General features: G+C 43.5%; 3 protein-coding genes across 4 annotated transcripts; 2 read left to right on the forward strand and 1 right to left on the reverse strand.

Moving 5' to 3' along the window:
• Positions 1 to 241: 241 nt before the first annotated feature.
• SRSF9 (serine and arginine rich splicing factor 9) lies at positions 242 to 10101 on the forward strand. 2 transcript variants are annotated; one of them, XM_036276319.1, is made up of 5 exons: positions 242 to 429; positions 2759 to 2919; positions 4930 to 5102; positions 6765 to 6913; positions 10074 to 10101. In XM_036276319.1, exons 1-4 carry the CDS (start codon positions 242 to 244, stop codon positions 6906 to 6908), a joined length of 666 nt encoding a protein of 221 aa, XP_036132212.1. In that variant the 3' UTR covers positions 6909 to 6913; positions 10074 to 10101. The 2 variants fall into 2 exon arrangements, with proteins under 2 accessions (XP_036132212.1, XP_036132211.1); XM_036276318.1 differs by lacking the exon at positions 10074 to 10101 and adding an exon at positions 9242 to 9351.
• GATC (glutamyl-tRNA amidotransferase subunit C) lies at positions 8507 to 19998 on the reverse strand. Its single transcript, XM_036276320.1, has 5 exons — positions 19754 to 19998; positions 19460 to 19594; positions 19191 to 19363; positions 12211 to 12314; positions 8507 to 9318 (listed from the first exon to the last, which is right to left on the reverse strand). Exons 2-5 carry the CDS (start codon positions 19538 to 19540, stop codon positions 9266 to 9268), a joined length of 411 nt encoding a protein of 136 aa, XP_036132213.1. The 5' UTR covers positions 19541 to 19594; positions 19754 to 19998; the 3' UTR covers positions 8507 to 9265.
• On the forward strand, positions 19604 to 21530 carry TRIAP1 (TP53 regulated inhibitor of apoptosis 1). Its single transcript, XM_036276321.1, has 2 exons — positions 19604 to 19783; positions 20383 to 21530. The coding sequence occupies exons 1-2, from the start codon at positions 19604 to 19606 to the stop codon at positions 20464 to 20466; spliced, it is 264 nt and encodes an 87-aa protein (XP_036132214.1). The 3' UTR covers positions 20467 to 21530.

Below are 21530 nucleotides of genomic sequence, written 5' to 3' on the forward strand. Positions count from 1 at the left end.
TGGGGCCCGCCAGCCCCCTAGGGGCCGCCGGCTTGCGCGCACGCGCAACCTTCGCAGCCGCGTCCCCTTTAAGGGATTCCTTTTGCTTCCTCCGACCCCTTTGCTTCCGCTCCGCGTTCCCATAATGCTGTGCGGCTGAGCGCCTCCGAGCCCGCGGGGACGCTGCGGGGGGACCCCGGCTAAGGAAGCGGCAGCAGCGGCGACGTGGGCTGCGGCGGGCCCGCGGCGTCGGGCGGTGCGGATGTCGGGCTGGGCGGACGAGCGCGGCGGCGAGGGCGACGGGCGCATCTACGTGGGGAACCTTCCTACCGACGTGCGCGAGAAGGACCTGGAGGACTTGTTCTACAAGTACGGCCGTATCCGCGAGATCGAGCTCAAGAACCGGCAGGGCCTCGTGCCCTTTGCCTTCGTGCGCTTCGAGGATCCCCGGTGAGGCCCCGCTCCGCCCGCCGGCCTGAGGCCCTGGGCCCCCGCCTTTCCCCTCCCCCTTCCAGGCCTTCCCTCCGCCCCTCCCAAAGCCTCCCCTCCCCCCTTCCCAAGACCTCCCCTCCCCCCTCCGCGCAGACCCCTCACGGCGCCCCCGGGTGGAGGCTGTGGCCACCTCTCACCGTAAGCTCCGGGCAGTCCTTTGCGCCGTCGTCACTTCCTCTATTATTATTATTTTTTTTTACTTTACTTTAAAACCCAAAAGCTGGGCCTTTGGAGGGCCCAAGTGCGCCTAAACCGGCCTCACGGATGGTATAAATGGTTCTTCTCGGCCTCGCGGCTGGAGAGGCACCCCGAAGGGGAAGCGGCCCGAGGCTTGGGAACCTTGTCCCTTGAACCAGCCCGGGGAGGGCTCGGTGAGGAGCAGGAGTGACCAGTCGCCCTCCCTGCCCGCCGAGCTCGCAGTTGAGGGGGACACAGACTGCGGAGCTGTGGATGCCTTTGGAGGTCTCAGTGATGGAACGAATCTCAGTCCGCGCGCGCCCGCCCCACGCGGCCCGGGCCTCGTCCTTGTAAAAGCATCAGGGACTTGGAAAAACTCCCAAAACAAATGGGGGGGGGGTCTCTGATTTCACCCTCCTTCTCTGATGAGGGAGGCACCACTAGATGCTGAGGGACCCAAGGATTTGAAAGTTCTGGATCCCTAAACCGGCTCGAAGGGGTCTTGGTGATTTTGCAAACATTTCCGGGCCAAGGGCCAGGGAAAGACTTAGGAACTTTAAAAACCGGGCTGGTGGTTCTTAGAGGCCACCCCCCTGTGCTGGTTACTGAGCTCAGGGTAAATAAGAGCTCACTCTCTTTTCCAGCGTTGTCTCGGAATGCTTTACCCAGTTTGTGCCCTGTAGGCTTCACTATAAGGACTGACTGTAGGTGTCTTGCCCATCTGGTGTGGTGGTATGGGGCAAGGAGAGCATTTGAGGATGGGAAGGCAGGAAGCACCCTGAGGCTTTGATTGCCATTTGCCCCAAAAATGGAACTAGGCATTTTCACACCTAAACCAGAGAAGGTTGCACCTCTATTAACTAGTAACAGTTCCTGTGTGGTTTTTGAGCAGTCCCTGTGCCCCGTACCATGCTGTGTATTATTTAGCATTTTCAACCCATGAGGTAGGTATTGTTAATCACATTTGACATTTGAGGAAACTGAGAATTTAGAGAATTGATAAAAGAATGTAGTCAGGGATCAAGGTAGGACTTGAACCCCCTCTTCTGCCCTTTTAGAATACAAACTTATTGCATAATATGCTACATCATCATCTCTTCCCTCAGTTCTTTAATAATAGAAAAGCTATCATTTGATATCACTACATGCAAGTTTCAAGCAAAGCACTGCACACATAGCACCTTATTTAATCCTAAGAGTAACCTTGTGAGAAAACTTGACTACTTACCCAGAGACAGCTACCAGTAAAGAGCAGAAGAATGATTTGAATGCAAGTCAGTATGTATTCAAAGTGTGCTTTAAACCCTAGTTCTGCTTCTCTTCCACTGCATTATAAATAGACCCAGGGTTGCATTAGATGTAGACCTCCTTTTAATCCTCTGGCTAAAATCTTGATAAGTGATTATGTGCCTGTGACAACTGAGTGATGCTTTCATTAGTATATCCTCAGCTCTGCTTGTCCACTCAAGCAGAGGCCATTCTTTCTCCCATCCAATACTGGAGAATCAACTTGGCATTCCTAGCTCTCCTAGAGCCCTAGGAAAGACTAAAAGTAACTTTCTTTTTTGGTGAGATTGTACCCAGATAGTGGTTTTGACAACTTCTCCAAACCATGCTGAAAACATACGCTTATTATATTCCTCACAAAACACTAAGTTTCCTTTGTCCTTTGAGCCTTCTTTTTAAATGGATTTTTCTTGCTATAGACTTGATGGTACTAGGCCTTATCGAAGAATATTAAAGGACTAATGAATGTGTGGTATGCATTTTGAGAAACTGTCCACCAAGTTTAGAGAAACACTTTTATTGGCATAATCAGTCATCTGTTAATTTATTCCTTCTTTTTATCTGAATTAGTCCTCCTATAAGTAATCTGTTTACCCTCTCATTATCATTTCATACCTAGAAAGACCCATGTGTGACATGTAAAGTTTAATTCCAATATCATGAAAGGTCTTCAAACCAAGGCAGTATTGTGGCAAGATCCTGTTTTTTGTTTTTGTTTTTGTTTTATTTTTTTCTCCCTCTAGGTTTTCCTTTGATACTCATACCCCTCACTGGGAGTCATTCAGCCTCCTGAACAGCACTAACACCAAACTCTTCTTTGCAGAGATGCTGAAGATGCAATTTATGGAAGGAATGGTTATGATTATGGCCAGTGTCGGCTTCGTGTGGAGTTCCCCAGAACTTATGGAGGTCGGGGTGGGTGGCCCCGTGGTGGGAGGAATGGACCTCCTACAAGAAGATCTGATTTCCGAGTTCTTGTTTCAGGTATGTTCCTTTCAGACTGAATGAGATGATGCATGTAAGATACTTAGCACAGTCTGGCCTCCAAGAAATGTTAGCTGTTATTCTTCAGTGCATGGCATAGATGGAGCTTTCTTTTCCATAACCTATGCACATTGACAATCTGAAGTCCTGCCTGTCTTGCCAGTGAGGCAGTATCTTGCAAATGAAATTGCACTGGTAGTGCAGCCTTGTTGGAACATAAACTTGGTTTCTTATAAAGGAGTGTTCTAGTGTTGAAAGGGAAGACGATGGCAAAACCCCTTGAGCTGGAATTCTGAAGATGTTTTCTTCTGGAATGTACTATGGTATTGGACTTGATAGAAAAGACATTCCAGCCCAGCCGGTGTGGCTCAGTGGTGGAGTATCGACCCATGCACCAAAAGGTTGCCAGTTCAATTCCTGGTCAGGGCACATGCCCAGGTTGTGGGCCCAATCCCCAGTGGGAGGCATGCAGGAGGCAGCCAGTCAATGTTCTCTCTCATCGATGTTTCTATCTCCCTCTCCCTTTTTCTCTTTCTAAAATCAATAAAGAAAAAAAAATATTAAAAAAAAAAAAGAAAAGAAAAGAAAGGAGGGTTCTATTTCTCTTTTAACAAAAAAAAAAGAAAAGACATTCCAGAAACCAGATTTAAACAATTTACTCAGCCATGGATCCTAAAAAAGGGAAGGTTTTTTTGTTTGTTTGTTTTGATTTTTAGAGAAAGTGGAAGGGAGGAGGAGAGAGAAAGAGAGAAACATTTATGTAAGAGAGAGACATCAATTGGTTGCCTCCTGCCTGCACAGAGACCTATGCAGGGGTTGAACCTGCAACCAGGTATGTGCCCATGACCAGAAATCAAACCCGAAACCCTCTGGTGCACGGTTCAGCGCTGTAACCACTACGTCACACTAGCCAGGGCAAAAGACCCGTTTTTTTGGTGGTTTTGGACTTATGTTAAAAAAAAAAAGCAAGCCTGGTGTCTTACGGATTGTATTACAAAGTATAGAACAAAGTATGTAGTGTCAACAAATGATGAAAGCTCTGAGGTTTATGCATCTTTTGAAATACTAACACACTGGTAAAGACCTGGGGCTTTTGCACATTTCAGGGTGTTTAGGGCTATGGTGGAGTGAAATGACTTGAGGAGCCTGGAACCTTTTCAATGTGAATATCACAGCTGACTCCTATGGGTCCTTAAGAGTGATACTGTCAGTATCTGCCTATCTTGTGTCCCTTCGTAATTTTTTTTAACCCCAGGACTCTACTGCCTCCTTCAAGACGTCATACTTATCTTTTTCTCTCTCCATGCTGCTCTGAAATCCTGCTTAGAAAACTGTTAGGAAATGGCTGCAGTCCTGAGCTGTGAGCGGTAAACACAGCCTTTGAGAGCAGGAGCACATTTCCCTTTCATGACATCAGGTAGGGTTGTATGACTCCCGACTAGATTTAGCCTCTGAGTCTTACCTTTTCCTCCACTCTATTGAAGAGTATTGGTGATTTTTAAAGAGGTACTTTGTCTAGTTTGTCAGTTAATTGCACCTGTAAAAAAATCCTTTAGAGTTTTGTTGTGTTATCTTCTGCTACGCTTTATTTCATTGGATAGCTTCAGATTCCCATGTCCTGGGAACCCAGTCAGGCAAGAAATCATTGGTACTGATAAACTTCATGTGGAATAAAAAACTCAAATTATTGGGAGTTTAGTATTAATTATGAAGGACAATGAAAGAGGGGCTATGAATTCTCAAGAGATACTAAACCTATAACGAGATGGATTTTTTGCCATGTTTGGGGAAGCTTGTTCTGGAAGATTAGCCTAGGAATAGCTTCTTAAGGTGGTTTACCACACATACTTTAGTGTTCTTCTCTAGTTTCGTGTCCCTTACAAAGATTTGTGATTTGGGGACCCTCAGGATTTAAAAGCAGTGATTGATGGAGAAGGGATCATAGGTATGGCCCTGGCTGTTAACAGGGCTGAAGGATGTGGCTTCTTCTTTTATGTTCTCCATTCCTAGGACTTCCTCCCTCAGGAAGCTGGCAGGACCTGAAGGATCACATGAGAGAAGCTGGAGATGTCTGTTACGCAGATGTGCAGAAGGATGGAATGGGGATGGTTGAGTATCTCAGAAAAGAAGACATGGAATATGCCCTGCGTAAACTGGATGACACCAAATTCCGCTCTCATGAGGTGGGTCCCCACCTTCTGTTGAGGACCTTATACCCAGTCCACTCCACCTGAAGCTGACCTAGCAGAAGTAGCAACAGGCCATGCATTTGCCATTTGATGACCTCACAGTACCATTAAAGATCTATCTTAAGTGGACAAAGCCAAGGAACTCATCATGCCTAAGCCCTGCAGGGTCATAACAGAGAGGAGTCTGCAGTCATAGTATTTTTAACCTGGAGAGAATACTGGTGCAGTCTGTCATAATGTGGTGAGCTATTGTGATAACATCCCTTTCATAACTGGCTTAATCTACAATGTCTGTGAACCTAAATATTATGGCTGTCCCTTCTTTGGGTCTAGTCTGAGCTCTGCCAGCCAACCTCATCATCTCAGCCCTTCTAGGTACTGCTATTGGGGCTAAGTTGTCACTTCACTTTTCTTTCCCAAAGTAATACAGGATCCTTTTTGAAACCTGAGCCACCTTGTTATTTTCTTGTGGTTGATCACCTCACCCTTGAGGCTTAGTTCTCAATGTCCTCCTTGGATGTCCTTCCTTTCAAGAAGGCAGCTGCTGCTTTGGATATCCTAGTCTGATTTGGAGTGACTATACCTTTGATACCATTGAGACCATATACTAGACTACCAATTGGATGATGTTGTTGTTGTTGTTGTTGTCTGATTATCCTGTCTGACTTGCTATGGGGTTTAGGGATGTCTGGGGACATGAATATCTAGGCCCATTTTTTTTTCTAAGGATTCATATAATTCCCTAATTTTATGGCTTGGAGGCTGTATGGTTTAACAATGCTTTTGCTCAGAGTAATCCCTAGGACTTGAATTTGGAGCAGAAACAAAATGGCACCTAGTTAGATACACTGCAAAGCAGAGTCTGAGGGTAAATCCAATTACTGACTTCACTAGGGAAACAGCATCTGGCTTCTTTCACTTCAGCATCTTTAGATCTGAGAATGCTGGCTGATGGCAAAAGGCTTAGAAAAAGGCCAGCCTGAACGTGACTCTTGCTGCTTGTTGAGCTACACTCAACCCTGGTTCCTCATATGCAAAATCGTCACAATAGCACACTGTCTTATAAGACTTGCTATGAAGCTAAATTATGAAAATAACTAGAACATCTAGCCCAGGTCCTGACACCTGGGAGATGCTGAATACAGGTTAGCTCCTTTGATAGGTGCCCTTCGAAAGATGCATACAAGGAGGCGGGATTGAACTATACAGGGTAGGACAAAAGTAGGTTTACAATTGTGAGTATGTGAAAGTTTATTTTTGTATTATTAATTACTGTGTTTTCCATACCAACAACTGTAACCCTCTACTTTTGCCCCACCCTATATATAAAAAACTCTGAGATCCTTTCCAGTTCTTAGATTCTAGGGGTTAGTGGCAGTTATTAAGATTTGTTAACAGTAGTGGCTAGTATTTGAGCATTTACCATATATTAAGTTGCCATTTATTATTTGTGTCACCTTGGGCAGATGATACCATTCTTGATATGGGCTAGTAAGAATACCTACCTCATAGAACTGTGAGGGTTTGAAAAGATAACATTGTGCCAGGCAAATAGTTAGTGCTCAATACTTAACCATTATTGGTAGGCAGCTATGCCAGATGTTGGTAGGCTTTATTCTTCTGGGTCTCATTTTACCCTTATTGTTTGAATTTCAGGGTGAAACTTCTTACATCCGAGTCTATCCGGAGAGAAGCACCAGCTATGGCTACTCACGGTCTCGGTCTGGGTCAAGAGGCCGTGACTCTCCATACCAAAGCAGGGGTTCCCCACACTACTTCTCTCCTTTCAGGCCCTACTGAAACAGGTGATGGGAATTTTTTCTTTATTTTTTAGGCAAACTGAGCTGCTTTGTGCTCAGAATTTACATTCCAGATTGATGATTTAGTGTCTTAGGAAATTTTTTTAAATTTTTTTTAAGGAAATAAAATCACATAATTTCTACCAGGGCCATATTAGCAGTGAAGCATTTTCAACTGCAGAAGTTGTGGTTTTGGTTCAGAAACAAGTTGTATATTTTTCACCCCTGATTAAGGGGGGAAAAATCAGTGCTGTGTCTTTGTGGGTTGCTCTGCTATGGAGATCAGCAGTTACTATGACTGAGTGGACCCATTCTGTTTAGAAATATATTTTAAACGTTTCATAATTGACATGTGTGGTTGTCCTTGATTAAATTCATAGATTTCACCAAACAGGCACACTGATAAAAAAATTTTAAAAATCACTGTGTTGTGACAGCTTGCACTCAGTTGGTAAGGAGTAGGGGTGGATGAGGTTATTTAGGGTAAAGCTAGTTGCTCTGATGGTGGTTTAAGAACTTCCATCCCAAGGGCAAGTTCAGGGTTCTCCTATAGCTCAAAACCAAGCTTATAAATTTTTTTTTTTTTAAGTGAGCATTGTAGATAGGGGAAAGGAATGGGATAAGACAGACTTTTATAAATGGGCATCATCATCAAGATCATTGGGAAACTCTTAGCCAAAACCAACTTTGGCAGTTTGATTAGGGGGGAAAAAAAAGATCTCTGAGTTCTGGTTCTATACTTTTACTTCTAAATCTAATTTATCCTTGCTATCTGAGCTTTTTGTATTTTTTATTTCTCAATTACAATTTACTTTTGGTATTATTTTTATTGGTTTTGAGTGTACAGCATAGTGGTTAGACAGTCATATATTTACAAAGTGTTACACCCAAACCCCCGATATTTCCAGTACATACCTGGCGCCATACACAGTTATGGCAATATTAATTCACTGTGGTGTACTTTACATCCCCATGACTGTTTTGTAACTACCAACTAGTACTTCTCAGCCCCTTTACCTTCTTCACTTAGTTCCCCAACCCTTATCCCCTCTGGCAACCACCAATCCACTCTCTGTATCTATGGAGCTATGTGAGCTTTAAAAACAAACAAAAAATCTGGAAAACAAAACCCCCACCATCTTGGATTCTGCTTAATTCAATAATCATAGGGTTTGACTATGTCCCAGGCCTGGGGCTATATTAAAAAACAAAACAAAAACAAAACACTTTATTGAAGTATGATTGACATGTATAAAATATATTTAATGTGTATAATGAGTTTGGGGTTAAGTATATATCCATGAAACTACCACCATCAAGGCTATGAACATATCCATTCCACATGTGGTAAGACCATTTAACATAAGATCTACCCTCTCTGCAAATTTTTAATATACAATAAGTATTGTTAGCTATCTCAGAACTTTTTTCTCACCTGAGGACTGATTTTTAGAGTGGAAGGGAAGGAGTTGGGGGGGGGGGCATTGATGTGAGAGACACACACATTAACTGGCCACCTCCTGTCCCATCCCAACAAGGGTCAGGGATGAAACCTGCAACCCAGGTATGTGCCCTTGACTGGGATTTGAATTTGTGACCCTTTTGTCTACAGGCTGACGCTTTAACCACTGAGCCAAACTGGTCAGGGCTCAGGGATATTTTTATAAGTTCTTTTCAGAAAGAGAAACTGTAGGTGTGGCTAATATCCCTTTTGTATATACTCACTTTGTGAGATGGTGGCTGGTTCTAGGTCAGGAGTTCCAAAGCTATAGTCTACTTTGAGCACCCTTCAGACCTTAGCATAAAGTAAGCCCTCTGTTCGGAACAGGGTAGGTACCCAGGAACAAATTCAAATGTGTTTGGTAAGGATAAAATGTTGTTCAGGTCGATGGGAACAGCAACTAAAAAGAACAACTCAGGTTGTTACACGGTGATCAGATGCAATGTCTAGTTACATAAATAGAAAAATTCACTGAAGTGCAGTTGGGTAGACAGTCTTTGGGGGAGGAGATAAAGGGGATAATGTCTTCCAAACTGAACATTTCCTTGGAAGCTGACAATACCTGTACTTCCATTAGCATCAGGAACACATTGCCCTGTTTTTGCTAGATCTTTCCCTATTCTGTCTTCAAAAAAGTTAGTTACTAAAAAAAAAAAAAACCTGCCCTGGCCGGTTTGGCTCAGCAGTTGGAGCATTGGCCTTCAGACCAGAGTCCCGGGCACTAGGAGCACATACCAAAAAAAAAAATCCATCCAGTTTTTTTCAGGTTACTGAGGGAAGTGGGAACTTTAGTGTTCATAATAAAATACTATCATGCTTCCATGTGTTCACAGGGTACTCCTTCCCAGAATAGCTACTCAGTTCGGTGAGAAGGGCTCTTGTTCATCCAGTTTTGGCAAAGAGATATTACCTGTTTGAAAACAATAATAAAAATGAATGTTATAGCCAAACCTGCGTCCCAGCTGGCTCTCCTGAGCTAACTTATCAATTGGTTGTCATGGAAAATAAGCAAAGAAAGTAAATGTAACTACTATCCTGTTTTTCTAACTATGAGTATCTGAAAGAATTAGTTATAAGTGAGGCCTTACTAATGCACTTTTCAATAAGGAGCAGAGACAGGTTAATTAGCCATCTTATATGCATATAGGAGTGGAAGGAAGACTATGCCTGTAAACTCACTTTGTCCCAAGAAGCATAGTGTGACACAAGGTTCTGTTTAAAAATAGCATGTGATCAATGGATATTTCTGCTGAAACTGACAACTATCAGGCTCTGAGATAGATTAGTAAATATTTCTCTCCACAATTAACTGAGGTGGTTTAGTGAATCAGAGGCATGGTTTAGACTGGTTGGTCTTGATCACAGAAGTAACCTTGAGCTGGAGGGCTGATGTTTGTCTCGACACTGCTCAGAAAGGTTCTCTGCTGAGGGGATCTCCTGAACTTGAAGTTGGCATTGGGAAGCTATCTACCTGAATGTTTAGGCTAGGCCCATCCCCAAATATCTAGAGGTGTGCAGAAGCTCTGAGGACCTATTTATCTGCAAAGGAGATAAAAACAACTCAACCCACCCAAGGTTCTGGATTTATTTTTGGCCCAAAGTTATTTTAAAACTTCCACTTAAAATAGTTACAGTAAGGTTTAAAGATGCAAATCTTTATACCAGGGGTTGCAAACTGATGGCTCGAAGGCTGCATCTGGCTTGCAGGTATGTTTTATTTGCATGGTCTTTTATTCTTTTAAATTTTGAATTAGTTGCCTGTATTTAAAATTTGGGAAGTATCACACACAATGCCAGGTTCTCTGGGAAAATGGGCTCACATTCCTGCCTGGCACTGAATGAGAAGCAGCAAATGCCAGTTGCCCCTTTAGGCAGAGTTTGAGCTCCAGATTTGCTACTATACACGTTTCTCCCACCCTAATTCCATTTTGTTTTTTAAAAATCCTTACCTAAAGATAAGTTTACTGATTTGAGAGAGAGAGAAACATCAATGTACAAGAGAAACATTGATCAGTTGCCTCCCATAAGTGTCCTGACCGGGGAACAAACCCACAACCTAGGTATGTTGCCCTGACTGGGAATTGAACCTGCGACCTTTTTTGGTGTACAGGACGATGCTCCAACCAACTCAGCCACCCAACCAGGGCTATTTTGCTCATTCTTGTTATCCACTGGCTCCTAGAGATGAGCATGACCCTCAGACTCTACTGCTACATTAATGCAACACCTATATACACTTTACACTTTTTAAAATTGTTAATCTTTTAAATTATTTTCGGTTTTATTGAGATAATTGAAATAAAACACTGTATAAATTTAAGATGTACAACGTAATGATTTGATATATGTATATATTGCAAAACAGTTACCACAATAAGATTAGTTAACCCTGGCCACCAGGTAGCACAATTGGTTAGAGCATCATCCCCCCATACGCCAAGGTTGTGGGTTTGATTCTCAGCCAGGACACATACAAGAATCAACCAATAAATGCATAAATAAGCGGGACAACAAATTGATGTTTCTCTCTAAAATCAATAAATTAGTCGTGCCCAATGTGCCTCAGCGATGAGAGAATTGACCCATGGACCAAAAGGGTATTAGGTTTGATTCCTAATCAAGGGCACATACCTGGATTGCAGGTCCAATCCCTGGCCCCAGTTGGGGTTGTGCAGGAGGCAGCCAGTCGATGTCTCTCACCAATGTTTCTCCCGCTCCCCATCCCTCCCTTCTACTCTATCTAAAAATTAATGGAAAAATATCCTCGTCTGAGGATTAACCAAAAAAAACTAACAAATTTTTTGAAAGATATAAAAAATTTAAAAAGATTAGTTAATATCAGTCATATCTCACATAGTTACAGGTTTGTGTGTTTTTAAGACATTATCTATTTGTTTAATATATATATTTTTTTTCTTTATTAATTTTAGAGGGAGAGGGAGAGAGAAATATTGATGAGATAGAACATCGATTGGCTGCCTCCTGCATGCCCTGCACTGGGGATCGGGCCCACAGCCTGGGCATTTGTCCTGACCAGGAATCAAATCAGCGACCTCTTGGTGCATGGGTTGATACTCAACCACTGGAGCCACACCGGCCAGGCTAGTTACAGGTTTTTTTTCCTTGTGAGAATTTTAAGATCTCTCTCAGCAACTTTCAGATACACAGTACAATATTGCGCTTTTTGTTTTGTTTTGAATTGATTTTAAGAAGGGAAAGAAAAACATTGATATGTTGCTCCACCCATTTATGCATTGTTTTGTTTTGTTTTGTTATGTTAATCCTCACCCAAGGATATTTTTTTTCATTGATTTTTTTTTGAAGAGTGGGAGGGAGGGAGGGGGAGAGACATTGATTGGTTGCCTCCGGCACAACCCCGACTGAAGCCAGGGATAGAAGCTGCAACCCAGGTACATCCCTTGATCGGAAATTAAAACCCATAACCCTTTGGTCTGAGGGCAGACACATGAACTACTGAACAAAATTGGCCAGGGCCATTGATTGATCTTATATGTGCCCTGACTGGGGGTTGAACCTGCAACCTTGGCTTGTTGGGACGACACTCTAACCAACTGAGTTTCTAGCCAGGGCCACAGTACTGTTAACTGTAGTCATCATGTTGTACATAACATCCCCAGGACTTATCTTAAAACTGGAAATTTGCACCTTTTGACTACCTTCATCTAATTCACAGTTTATACTTTTCCGACTGCTTTTACATAGCAAATTTGGGCCTCACAATTCCTATTATGTTCTTAGTCTACTGTGGGACAAGCTTGTTAAACCACTTTGGGAAACATACCTGGCGGGGCCACGAAATACTCCTCCACAACCCGATGGGAGATTTGTAGTAGTTCTTCAGCACAGTTGCCTTCTACCACATTGTCGGATCTCAAGTACAGACATCTACAAAACCAAAAGCTTAAGATTACCTTGTCAGTGAACAGGGCTTCTAAGGCATGGGTGGGGGGTCAAGAATGGGAGAAGGGTGCAGCATATTCTTGAGTTCTGGGCACTGCTCAAAAGTGGAGGAACTATGGTCAACATTGTATCAAATGACATTCTACAGTTTATAGATTCTCCCAACAGCCCTGTGTGGTAAGTGGTTGTTATTCCTTGGGATTGATGTGTTTAAATGTTCTCGGATAATTACTGTGGGTAAGTTGTTTTTGGTGGAGATAAGTAGTTAAAATACAATGTGTTAAATCTAACAGGTAAGCACAGCTTGTCAAGGGAGTAGAAAGGGACACCTGACCCTGCCTGGGTAAAGAACAAGTACTTAGACTAGGTGATGTCATTGCTAAAGGATGGGCAAAAAATAGCTGGATTGGGAGGATGGGAAATGGATTTCCTGGTAGGTAACTTGCTCAAGAGTGGTTATAAGCGACTTAAGGATACTAGCTCCTCAGTGATAGGACTGGGACCTGCACCCAGTTCTGGTACTCCTAAGACAAGTACTTTTTTCACTGTAGCCACCTTTGTGGAGATAAAAGTGCCTTCCTTTGCAAGATGTACTACAAACATAGCTCAGGAACCTCCCACTGTTCTCTGGGCCTAGTAGCTTCATTCAAGTATCCAGATGACAAACTAGTGAAACCAAACAGGAGTTGAATACCTATGGGCTTCCTACTGTTTCAAGGTTGAAGACTGCATGACAGGAGGTCTGAGCCTGCTTGCAGATACTTGGGGTTTGAGCTAGGCATACATCTAGGGCTAAACCTAATGGGACAGAGGGGCAAGGATGTGACATGAACATCTGGACAGAGGCTGCCTAGAGGGTGAAGTTGTAAAGTTCTGTTAGGAAAGGGCTAGTTCTTTTTGTGACACCCAGCCTAAGGTTAGACAGAGTAAACACTTCATTCATACTATGAGGAGTGCACAGCTGGAGTCTATTCCAGGATTTGGCACTACTTAACCGGTCTTAAACAAATGTGATCTTTCCAGACCTTAAGTTTCTTGCTAAAAAAGTGGAGGTTGCATTAGTGATTCGGATTTTTTTGTTTTGTTTTGTTTTGTTACTCATAGAATTATGTGTTTGTTTAAGAAAACTTGGAGAACAAAAATAAAAATCATCCATAAAGGTGACCATTGGACTGTCTGGAGTTTATATTTCTGTTGGGCAGTAGAACAAAATGGCTAAGAGCTTGAGCTCCTGAATCACAGCTGAATTCAAATCCCAGCGATGAGTGTTTTTTCCACCACAGCCACCTTCATGAGGCGTGTGTGCAAATTACTTATCCTCTCCATGTATCAGTTTCCTTATTTGTAGAATGCTTCAAAGAGTTGCTGGGGAGATGAAATTATGTTTAAAAAAAAATCTGATAATGCTGGACTGTATTCTCATGTCAATAAGAGATGGATACTGAATAGCACCTGTTTCTTTTAAAAAGAGTAGCCCCAAGTACACCTCAGTCCCCACCACTCATTCAGAGTATAACTGTTCGCTTAACCTGCCTAATCCCTACCAACTGGAGGGGTGCTAATTGTTCCTGGGCACTTGGAGGTTTTGATGAAGACTGCTACCACTAACAGGTTAAAAGCTACTGCTTCCCAATAGTTGATCTAATAGCAATTGATTTATTCATTCATTTGGTAACCAGGTTTTCTGTGTGACATTTCCAGAAAAACAAAATTCACCCCTTTTATTATTTATTTATGTGTTTATTAATTTATTTTAGAGGAAGGGAGAGAGAGATAAATCTATCAGCTGCCTCCTGCACGCCCACCACTGGGGATCAAGTCTGCAACCCAGGCATGTGCCCTGACCTGGAATTGAACCGGGACCTCTCAGTTCATCAGAGGATGCTCAATCCACTGAGCTACACCAGCCAGGCCGAAAATTCACCCCTTTAAATATCACATATTTCTACCTGATTCCTCTTTATTATGAAGTAGTTTCTAGAATAAACCCACACCTCCCTGTTTTCTTTGTAGGCTACTGAGCCCAGGGTATCTATGAGAATGGCATTCCAAGCAGACCCTTCACTTGGCAAGTCTCGTAACTTTTCTTAACCTCGGAACAGGAACTGATGAGCTCTTTAGGTGCCTGTGAATCAATGATTGACTAAATATCAGTCCATGTTCTACAAGAGAATTAGCCCAGGTACTATAGGATTAGCCCCCCCCCCCCTGCTTTAGTTAATCCTTACCCAAGGATATTTTTTTTCTTTACTGATTTTAGAGAGAGAGGAAGGGAGAGAAAAATAGAAACATCGATGAGAGAGAACATTGGCCTCCTCCTGCATGCCCCTCACTGGGGATTGGGCCCACAACCTGGGCCTGTGCCCTAACTGGGAATCAAACCAGCAATCTCTTGGTGCATGGGTGGATGGTCAACCACTGAGCTACACCAGCTGGACACCCAAGAATATTTTTTTTCCATTGATTGGGGCGGGGGGCAGAGAGGCATTGATTGGTTGCCTCCCATACAACTCCATCCAGGGCCGGGGTTCAAACCTGCAACCCAGGTATGTGCCCTTGACCTAGAATCAAACCTGAGACTCTTCAGTCTACAGGCCAACACTCTAACCACTGAGCCAAACCAGCTAGAGCTGGTATGGCCATTTTGATAACCAACTTCTATATATCTGGGCTAATAGTATGAACCATCCTTGGGAGAACTGAAAAGAGTCACTTGGATCTGTGTTCTGGTTCAGATGAAAAACCCAGATTAAGAAAGGCTTCAACTGTGAACTTGAAACTCCTGCCTTCTAAAGCTCATAGACAGATATTTAAACCAGTAACTGGAAAATGCAAATAAAAAGCATTTAACTTAATGGAAATCAGTATAGCAGCATGGAGGAAGGAGAAGTGGCTCTGCGGGCCCTTGGACTGACAATAGGACAGTTCTGCTGTTTCAGTTTCTGCCCTTCCCTGGAATCAGGCTGCCAGGAGTCATTTCTCTGGGTATCAATCACCCTACTTCCATTATTTTCAAGCCTCTTCCTCCCTCCTAAATTATTCCCAGTTTGGTGCAGACTGGAATGAAAGCTAATCATATTGGCTAAGTTTTTGGTTCAAATAAGGCTCAGGGAGATCCTAAACATTAAAGTATTTGGCTGCAGTCAGAGGAGTCATCTGAGTCCGTCTCTGAATTTGAGATAAGAGAATCAAGTTTTTAGGGGTTGACTTTAAATGGCATATCTAAAGCAGTAAGGCTGAGTTCCAAACCCTGACATCTCTTCTTATTTCCCACGAAACTTTGGGACATGTTACATAATCTTTATGAGCATCAGTTTCTTTTTTTTTTTTTTTTATTCCTCACCTGAGGATATTTTTCCATTGACTTTTAGGTAGAGTAGAAGGGAGGGAGGGGGAGAGAGAGAAACATCCATGTGAGAGAGATTGGTTGCCTCCTGCACAACCCCTACCAGGGCTGGGGATCAAACCTGCGATCCTTCGGTCCGCAGGCCAATGCTCTAATCTCTGAGCCAAACTGGGCAGGGCCTGAGCCTCCGTTTCTTAATCTATAAAAGAGATACTAGTATTTTCCTTCAGGGTTGTATGTAATAACTGAGTTAATGCATACAAATATCAGTACCTGTCATGTAAGCATGCTAGTGCTTTTTAGCTCAAACCAAATGATAGATTATTATATTAATGTGCTAATAAGATTTCTATTAGCCAGTTAGGGCTTTTATAGCGAGTATGGCTATCACTTAAAACCCTTCAACAGTTGTCTTCACTTAACTCTGGGTTCCGTTTCAAGGGTCAGGCAGCATGTTCAAAACATTAAAGTCCTATAAATGTCACATCTGTAAAATGGAATCATTAACCCAAACTGATCTCCAAATTTATGGCAAGATTATAGCACTGAATACCAAGTCACTATTCCAGCTACTATTCCAAATCCCTCTTCATCTTTTTCACAAACTCTTCTTTGAGTAATAGTTGCTTTTTTTTTTTTAGCTACCCTCTAGATGACATGGGAAATTCTGACTCTTCTTTGTGCTTCTAGTCCCTACTTTCCCAAAAATATTAATAAAGAACAGTCAACCAACATTTACTGTCTGCTCAGTGCCAGATACTGAGAACATCACGAGCAGTAACAAACATGCTCCCTGGAATGCAGATGAGCAGGAGAGAGGCAGAGAATCCAGTATCACTCAAGTAGATGTACAAAATACACATAAAGCCCTGGCCGGTTTGGCTCAGTGGTTAGAGCGTCGGCCTGCGGTCCAGAGAGACCCGGGTTTCGTTCCCGCCAAGGGTACGTACCTTGGTTGCAGTTTGTCCCCGGCCCTGGTTGGCTCGTGTGGGTAGCAACCACTCGATGTGTCCCTTTCACATCAATGTTTCTCTCTCTCTCTCCCTCCCACTCTATCTGAACAAAATATCGAAAAATGTCCTCGGGTGAGGATAAAAATAATAATAATAAAATAAAATACACATAAAATCCCAGCACTATTTAATACCATGAGAGAGCCATAGGTCCTGAGGAGGTGTCAGTGGAAATCTGAAGAAAATTAGGAAAAAAGAGGAGTCGGTGTGATGAAGTGGTAAAACAAGGGCATTGAAGGGAAAGAATAGAGAGCTAGAGGAATTGAAAGTTATGGCGTTTTATTGGAGAGGTGGTCAAGGCCTAGTTTATTTTTTTTAATCTTCACCTGAGGACATTTTTCCTTTTTTTGTTCAGATAGAGTGGGAGGGAGAGAGAGGAAGAGAGAGAAACATCGACGTGAAAGGAGTACATCGAGTGGCTGCCTCCCACAGGATCAACCAGGGCCGGGGATGAACTGCAAACGAGGTACGCACCCTTAGCAGGAATTGAAGGGTCTCTCTGGACTGCAGGCCGACGCTCTAACTGCTGAGTCAAACTGGCCAGGGCTATATCAGGTTTCTGTTTTGAAACGCTGTGTATATTTGGGCAAATTTGTTAAACCCTCTAGACTTGAGCATCAGAATACAAGAGAGAGAAAGGATTTGAAGGAATCAAAGACTGGAGGCTAACAAGCAGTTTACACAAAGTCTATGGTTATAGGTGGATCTGGCTACCCCTACTGGTATTGATTAATGGCACTAATCTTTCTTGCTCTCACCTGTACTAGTTTATTATTTTTTAAAATTTCATCAGGAAGCCCGGCCAGTGTGGCTCAGTGGATTGAGCGTTGTCCCATGGACTGAGATGAGAGGTCCTGGTACGATTTCTGAGCAGGGCAGGTGCCTGGGTTGCAGGCTTGATCCCTAGTAGCGGGGTGTGCAGGAGGCAGCCAGTTGATGTTTTTTATGAGCTATATACCCATCTTTAAAAACTTTTTCTTTACTGATTTGAGAGAGAGGAAGGGAGAGGGGGAGAGAGAGAAACATCAAGTGGCTGCCACCCACACAACCCCATCCGGGGCCAGGGACAAACTGCAACCTAGGTACATGCCCTTAGCAGGAACCAAATCCCAGACTCTCCAGTCCACAGGCCAATTCTCTAACCACTGTGCCAAACCGGCCAGAGCAACAAGCATTTTCTTTAAAAAATGTGTTAAGCCCTGGCCAGTTTGGCTCAGCGGTTGAGCGTCGGCCTGTGGATTAGAGAGTTCCGGGTTTGATTCCTGCTAGGGGCATGTACCACCCAAAAAAACAAATGTGTTAAGATTTGGCAACAATTGGTAGAGGTGGGTAGAGGCTGTGTCCTTTTAGTATTCACAAGCTAATTTGTCAAAGACCCCACCCCTCCCTATTGCACTACACTACACTTCACTACTTATATTATTACTCTGCCCCCCTTTGCATGTGTGTTTTTGGCCCTTAGTATAAAATGAAAAGTTAAACTTTCCTTTTCATTCCCACTTTCTTTAAAACTTATTAACAGTTCTTTTTGCATGCCTTTTCAGGGAACAAAAGGAAACTCAATGCATACATCAGAATATGTAAAATAGATTACACATAAAGTATCCACAATACCATACACAGTGTTCTGAATTTTTTAAATTAAATATGTTAGAGATTCTTCCATATCAGCATATATAGTTATTTGTTTCATTCTTAACTGCTGAATAGTCAATTGTATAATGATGTATCTAGTCATGAAGGACACTGAGATGATCTGTTTCTGGGGTGTTTGATACTTGTGCACACATCTCGGTGCACTTTCATAGATATTTCCATAGGGAACCACTAGGTGAGAAAATATGTACATTTAAAATTTAGAAAAAGGAATCCAATAGTAAGCAAGTCAGACATTAACTCATTTTGTCAAGAGACGTAACAAAACAAAAATAAGATTGTCAAAAAAAAAAAATCAAGTGGAGGAGGGATGGGTGGAGGTGGGAGAGGGCATAGAGGGTATAAATGGTGTTGGAAAAAATTAGATAAAAAAATATATATCTGAAGAAAACAACAGAATAAGGAAGGGGAGATGGGATTTGGCCTGGTCAGGCCTTTCGGAGGAGATAAACTAAGACTTGGCAGAGATACAGAATGTCAAAAAAAAAAAAAAAAGGAATAGCAAGTGCAAAGATCTAGAGAAAGAATTGATTTGGCATGTTGGAGCACAGCAATGAAGCCCATGTGGCTGGACTGGAAAGAGTGGGATGTCGGGTGGTAGGAAGGAGGGGCTCGGTGAAGGGGAGCCTCGAAGACGATTAGCAGGTTCGGATTGTCCTCGGTACACTGGGAGGCCCTGAGGAATTTAAACGAGAGCGATAGGACCCGCGAGGCGATCGCGGGCAGGTTCCCGCATCTCGCCTAAGACTCTTTCTTCCTCTGTGAAACAAGACACTCATCGCCGCCCTAAACGGCTGCGGAGGCTCCACAGCAGGCAAGGCTTCGTGGCCGCAGCCGCGGGTTTACCTGTCCTCCAGGACTGACTCCATGGGCTCCACCCCGTCTGTGTCCACAGCGCGGAGCCGATCGGCAAAGGCGACGGCTTTCTCCAGACGTGCCACGGCCTCTTGGCTGCCGAAGTCCACAAGCGCCAGACGTTCCAGGTGCTCGATCACATCGGCGGTGACTCGCCCACTTCCCTGGGGAGGGGTGTGGGGGAGGGACGGTGTGGGTCACGGCTGCGGCCTGCTCCGCCTCCCAACCCGCGCGGACAGCCCTCACCTGCCGGCCTGTACCTGAGGGTCTGCCTTGGAAGTGAAGCCCCGGCGCCCGCCCACCGGGGTTCGGAGGAGCAGCAACACAGCCCGCGCCCACATTTCTCCTCTTCTCGGCCTCCGTACTACGCTCTTACGTAAAGCGGAGCGACGTGCCTAAAAGTGATGACATCAGAGTGCGCCGCCACCGCCGCCGCCATGAACAGCGTCGGGGAGGGGTGCACCGACATGAAGCGCGAGTACGACCAGTGCTTTAATCGCTGGTTTGCCGAGAAGTTCCTCAAGGGGGACAGCTCTGGCGACCCATGCACTGACCTTTTCAAGCGCTACCAGCAGTGTGTTCAGGTGAGCAGCGGCCCTCGCCTCTACCCACAGGCCCTGTGTTCTCTGGGGTGTCCCCGACCTCAAGCCTCTTATTTGCGGGGTTAGGACCGGGAGGGTGGAGAAAAGCCTTGTTATTGAGGCCAGTGACGGTTCTCTCTCCTTCCGTCACCATCAGAGGCTGCCTGCTCTCTCTCCAGATGACGAAGGTAAATATTTTCGTAGTGCTTTACATTTGATGGAGCACAGTAACATTCTTTGGTTCACTTGTTTATCTTAAACTTGCAAAGTGGGCGTAGTTCTTCGTATTTGAAAAATGGAACAGTCACGCCCAGAAATAAGTGATTGGGCCAAGTTCTCTAGATTCAAGTTGCCTTGATTTTCGCGGTGGTGCACTTTTGCACTACTTTTGTTTGGGGGGCAAGGCTGGGTGTTAGCCTCTCTCTGGCCTGTTAAGACATTGTAGAGTGTTTTATTTTTTATTATAACCCCTTCATTGGCCCGTTTTCTCTCCCTCCCTCCAGTCGTTACTGTCTTTATCCCATTTGCAGACAAGAAAAGTGAGGCTTGCTCAAAGCCAGTAAGCTTCATATTGACATTTATGTGTTTTCTCTTCCCATCAGAAAGCAATAAAGGAGAAGGAGATTCCCATTGAAGGACTGGAGTTCATGGGCCATGGCAGAGAAAAGCCTGAAAGCTCTTCTTGACCTTGACAATCACCTTGAGAATAGACTCCTCAAATCAGGAAATTGAGCACTCTGGATTTTGTCAATTAAGGCTGTGAAGATAGCCATCGATTTAATGAGGAGTTTAAGGGGGAGTTTTCCCCCTCCCTCTAGATGTTTTCCTCTCACTTGTAACAGATGAATCATCACTTTTTACTTCGGGATGATTTCTCACTTGCTCTGGCATTTTACAGGAACTCGCTGTGCTAAAACTGATTTCTTGGGATTATGGTTGCAATACTTCATCTGGAATCAGCTTTAAATATATCTTGTATGTAAATACTGATAAACTTGTCAGGATGATCATGGTCACCTGACCTCTTGAGTTATGTTTCAGTGGACATTCGGTATACTGTACTGGGGTCATTGGTCATGGAAGCAATTGGTTAGGACCTCTTTTCTCTCAGGGAGCTAGTGCTCTGAAAAGGGATCCCAGCACAACTGTTTTAGCCAATGCTTGGGAGCCGCTTTATTTTTACATAGTAACTTAACTGTTAAGATTGCTGGTGGACTGAGCCAAGAGGAAGCTTTTAATAGTTCCCTGCCTTAACAAGGTGTCAGATGTCAGTTTAAGATGTGAGAGCTTCGAGAATGTTAGATTGAACACCATTTCAGAGCTCACAGTGTAGTTCAATCATTAAGACCCTTGGGTATGCTATGGGGGAAGATCCTGAATTGCAGAGATTTGCTGTTGTCAGCTTTCAACCTAAGTCAATGAATTAAGTCAACTTGTGTATCATGAAAATGCCAAAATACTGTATCTGGTTAAATAGGGGGAGAAAGGAGTTTGCTTTATTTGCCTTGTTTACCCACGCTGCCATGTCTGTAATCATGAAGATGGAATAAACTGTAACATTTAGTTTCTATCATTATTTGCCCCTTGGAACTCTGTGCACTTTATAAAACAGTTATTATCCTGTTACCCCACATATCCCATATATACACTGGGGAGGGTATGTTTTATAATTTATTTTTTAATCCTCACTTGATATTTTTCCATATTTTGTTTCGATGGAGGGGGAGAGAAAGAGAGAAACATCGACATG

Source organism: Molossus molossus, unplaced genomic scaffold (genome assembly GCF_014108415.1).
Source record: "Molossus molossus isolate mMolMol1 unplaced genomic scaffold, mMolMol1.p scaffold_m16_p_22, whole genome shotgun sequence".
Classification (NCBI taxonomy): domain Eukaryota; kingdom Metazoa; phylum Chordata; class Mammalia; order Chiroptera; family Molossidae; genus Molossus; species Molossus molossus.